General features: G+C 39.8%; 1 protein-coding gene across 1 annotated transcript in view; it reads left to right on the forward strand.

Moving 5' to 3' along the window:
• The window catches only part of LOC104763045, a 10,484-nt gene continuing 9,258 nt past the window's right edge, over positions 3,585-4,810 (forward strand). Inside the window, exon 1 of the mRNA XM_019239944.1 lies at positions 3,585-3,588. Coding sequence (XP_019095489.1) covers positions 3,585-3,588 — 4 coding nt within the window. The remainder of the gene's footprint in view (positions 3,589-4,810) is intronic.

Consider the following 4,810-nt stretch of genomic DNA (forward strand, 5'->3'; position numbering starts at 1 on the left):
ATTTTGTTATGTGTACCCTGGAGGTTTTGAAAATGGTATCCACGGTTAGCTCAGTGGTCCGATATTGTTAGAATAAAAAATGGCATAGGGTGTGTAGAAAGTTACGTGTTTGGACATGATTTCAGAGATTTTTTCATGAGGGATGCTAAATCTTTGTCGACAATGAGTAGTAGGTCAGGCAGTTGGGACGGTGAAAGTGTAGGAATCCGCAAAACAGCCGAGATAAGGGTCTCTTCTGGTCCCGAGAGAACACCCTTTTGTGTAGGTTTGCCTGGCGAAGAATCACTGACATCAACAAGGTCTGTGGGCGTAGCATTGCTCTGTGAGGTGATGAAGATTTCATTTTCAGCAAACTATTAGGCAGCAAAAAACTAGGCAGGGATTCGATGAAAAGTAGAGAAGGATGGAATACCTCGGTGGCTTCGCTGTCGGATTCGTTAGGTTGTATGGGGGACTCACGGCCATCATCCTAATAAAGCAAGTTGGGGTCCCAATTAAATAACTATGAGGTAAAAGTTAACAAAATGATTTTGAAGTAGTATTTGTCTGACGTACCTCATCGGCACAAGCTCTGTCAATGTCAACATTGGTGTCCTGCAAGAAAAAGGCAACGAATTGATGATGCATATCCATGTGGATACATTAAAGTTGTGATTAAACAACTAGCCTAAGTGAGGTGTCCATGTGGATAGGATATTCATGATAATAAATATTAATAAACGGAATTGCTTACCTCAATTAACGTTAGGGGAGTGGCTTCCAACACATTATCAGCGTCAATTTTCTGCGTGAAGGTTAGCAAGTGTTTGAGTAGTGAGATATAGTTGAGGTTAGAGACTTACTCGGAAAGTATATTAATTTGGTAAAAAGATACCTCAATATTGTCAGAAGGTGTACCGTCAAGGACAGGACTAGGAGCAGGCAATTGAGGATTGACATTAGAGTTCCCAATAAATCCCTGTAACAAGCTGGTGTAAGGTTGTAGGGGTTGTGGAGATGCATTAGCAGCGGAGTTAACTCCGTTTTGATCAATATCTGTCGCAGCCTGTATATTGAAAATGTATCCACATGGACAATGTAAGTTTTGGAAATTGGGGTGAATGTTGATATTGTAAATGTATCCACATGGACAGTGTAATTTTGTAAACTGGGGTAAATGTTGAAAAAGAAAAAATATGGGATATGTACCGATTGGTCATCCAAGGGAACAGGTTTGGTGACGGTGTCATATACCGGGGATTGCTGTTTTCCAAAAAGTAGTTTAATTAACAAAAAGGAAGCTACTCGAAGTTTGATATAAAAGGTACAAGTGTGTCTAACCTTAGTCTCGGTGTCATAAATGGGATTGAGGCAAGAGTTCGGACATCCTGAATCATCCTGAATCACAACTTTCATAGGGGACGAGCAGTTTCCAACAGAATGTTCCTGTATAATTTGACTAAGATGAATACCAATGCATTCAGACTAGCTCCAAGATGATGGAAAACAACAACATACCGTTGTCCCAAACGGGTGGACATATTGTTCCCAGTCGTGTTGGTTAAGAAGGATATCGTCAGGAGACGTTACTGCTTTGGTCGGAGATTGTTGAGGAGTTGGGGGTGACGTCCCGACCGTAACATTCTCTGCTGCGTTCTCCGGACAGGTAAACTCATCGACTGCGACAGGGGCCGGTGGTGATTCCTTGACAGTAGAGGGAGAGACGGATGCTGGCCTCCTAATGGTGCGCCTTAGCGGTAGTCTTAACCGCCTACGGAATCGAAGGGAGTTAATCTGCTGCTGTAGTTTCCTGTTCTCAGATTGCAGCTTTTTAAACTTACTATCTGCCGCATCCCTAATAGAATTAAGTTCTTTCTCTACAGCAGCTTTGAAATCAGCGAAACCATTATCCTCAGTATTGGAGAAGATAACACGGGGCCTCTTAGAACTCGAGCATTTGGACTTGGGAGAAGGTTGATTGACACGAAGTTTGACAGAAATCTCTTTCCGCCTAGGAATAATGTGCTTCCTGTGAAGCCCTTTGCCCTTCTTATCAGGTAGAGTTATTAAAGGCAAAGAACAATCACCCCCTGGCCATTCCTTTTTGGTGAAGATATGTCCTGCCTGAATGAGACTTTCCATATAAGCAATCCTTTTGTCTTTAATCTCATCGTCCCACTCTCCCCAACCAGATTCAACAATCCCTTCGTGTTGGACAGCTTCCAAAAACGGAGAAACTAATAGCTGCGGTTGGGATAGACAAAATGTCATAATGTGTGTATCCACGTGGATAATGTAATCCAAGTTAATAATGTGTATATAAGACAACTTACATCTGGATAATGCTCAACACTTATGACGTCTGTCAAAGGTAAATTATTCTTTGGTAGGCCAACTGAACACCATTCCAGGAAAGTGCGGCTGTCACCAGCACCTGGTACCTTGTCTCGTAATCCAGAAATGTTACGATATGCGAGCAGTTGAAGCGCAAGAGGGAAGCCATGCAAACGGAAGGACTTCTGTTGTAACTTCTCCGTGAAACTCTTCACGGAGTCCGTTGGTTGAACCTTGCCCTGCCGTTTAAGTCTTTTAGCCACTGGTATGGATTGCGGTTTGAGATCAGGTCTCATAGTGGAAATAGTCTTCAAGAAGGATTCTCTGCCCCAAGGAAATGCTAGGAACGAGTCGATGTCTTCAAGCATCTCAACATACTTCAAAGTTGGTCGGCTCGTTTGGCTGGAGGCAATGAGTACACCATCGACTATGAGTAGCAACGCTAGACGAAGCTTCCGATCCAAATCCTTGATAGTAGGGTCTTCAAAAATAGTGGACACATCACCCAGGGTCGCCTTGCGATCTCTACCAATCAACGTGTCCCAGTAACATTCATCATGAGGTTCGGGAGCAGGGTCGTCTTCGGGGTCGTAATCTTCCGGAAATTCGTCACATTGAAGGCCAGTCACAACACCAAATTCAACTAAAGAAAACCTCAAAGGGTATCCACCGAATACAGTCCACAACTCGTATTTTTTTTTGGACAGAACCTGCCTACATAGCAAAGCGTGGAGTAATTTGCAGGAGATAGGAGACTCACCAATACGAAGCCGGAATAGAGAACCCAGACTTGAGCTAAGAATCGTATCGAATTGGGGAGTGCCTTTGAGAACATTGTGGACTGTCGTCAGGATATCAGGTCGTGAGTAAACATTCAACCTAGCGTCGGGGAAACGGTCAGTTGCAAACAGACGGAGAGGGAGCCGATCATCCCAATCTGCAGATTTTTCTCCAGAAGTATCACCAACAGTTGTAGATGACGGTTCATCGGTCGAACATTTGGAGATGCGACGACGGGGCTCTGCCATGTCCGAAGGCGGTTACCGGCGGCAAGTTAATCGGAAAACAGAACAAATGGAGCTAATGGAACAAACAGAACAAATTAAGGAGAGGTAGGAAACAAGGGATTCAAAATTCGTGAAATGCAAAATTAGGGTTGAAGAGAATTGGGGATGTCGGGTTTGGGGGGGAATTGGGGTTTTGTGTTTTTTACGGTTGTAAAAAATAAATGTACTGATTGGAAAAAAAATTGAGATCGGTAAGAAAGTGAGATGGGTAAGTAAAAATAAATTGACTGAAGAGAGTTTTGAGGGGTAAGATGTAATTTTACAGGTAGAAAGTATAGGAAGAGTGGAAAGTGGGTGTGGGTGTGGGTGGTATTTGTTTGTGAGAAAGTGGGTGTGAGTATCATTTGCCTATAATATTAATGATCGGTTTTATTTTCTTTCAAATTTCTACAAGAATTTGGTTTAATATAAATTCAGTTTACGCTACTTTCGCTTTTTAAATTTCTTTATATTTCAAATATTAAAGAAGACTGTTTGGTTAGTTCCACTAAAATTTTATTTATTGATATTTTTCCAAGCGTTTTAATAGTAAAATTTTTTAATTTAGTTTGCAAAAAAAAAAAAAAATAGAAAATACACCAAATGGTCACCACCAAATACCTTTCCTTTTTTAAAATGATGGGATTTAAACACCACCAAATAGAGAAAACACACCCCAAAAAAAGAAAAAGAAAAACTATTTAAGCAAATGTGTGTAATCGTTTCTTGGAAATGAAAAGTTGATGCTCAGCCAAAAAAAGAAAAAAAAACTAATCAATCAACTCAAAGTCTCAAACCCAATAAAAAATAACCCATGGCAAAAAAATACTTCCCATCATAGAAATTGAAACAAAAAAAGATATGAACGTAGCTAAGAAATGAGACAAAAGACATGTCATGTCGACATTTTACTTTAAAATAATACTGGCTGCAAAGTGGTTGCAGTCGTTACATTCGGCTCGTTGGTCTAAAACATGTTGTGAATCAACACCAGACCAGAGTTCGAACGACTGCATTTCATGAAGTGATGATGATGATGATGACGACGATGATCAAGTTTGTGATGAGTATGGTTTCAACATCAGAGGTACTATAAAGTACCTTTTTTTTTAATCGCATGGTTTATTAATAATTTTTATAACTTTTCATCATCACATCCAACGGCTCAGCTCTGTCTGACGCACTTCGAAACTTACTACGAAGTACTAAATTGAATTATAAATATTAACAAAAAGGATGTAAAAACTAAAAACAAATAATATTCACTGTGGGTGATAAATGAATTTTAAATAGAAGGTCAAGTTAATAATATGTATAATTCAGTTCAAAAATAGAAAATGAAGGTTTTTATTTCTTTTTTCTAATCACTAGTTCAATATCATAGCAAAAAGACAATTATAATGACTGAGAAACTAAAGTCGCAATAAACAAAAAAAAAAAAAAAAAAAAAA

This window comes from Camelina sativa, chromosome 18 (genome assembly GCF_000633955.1).
Source record: "Camelina sativa cultivar DH55 chromosome 18, Cs, whole genome shotgun sequence".
NCBI lineage: Eukaryota > Viridiplantae > Streptophyta > Magnoliopsida > Brassicales > Brassicaceae > Camelina > Camelina sativa.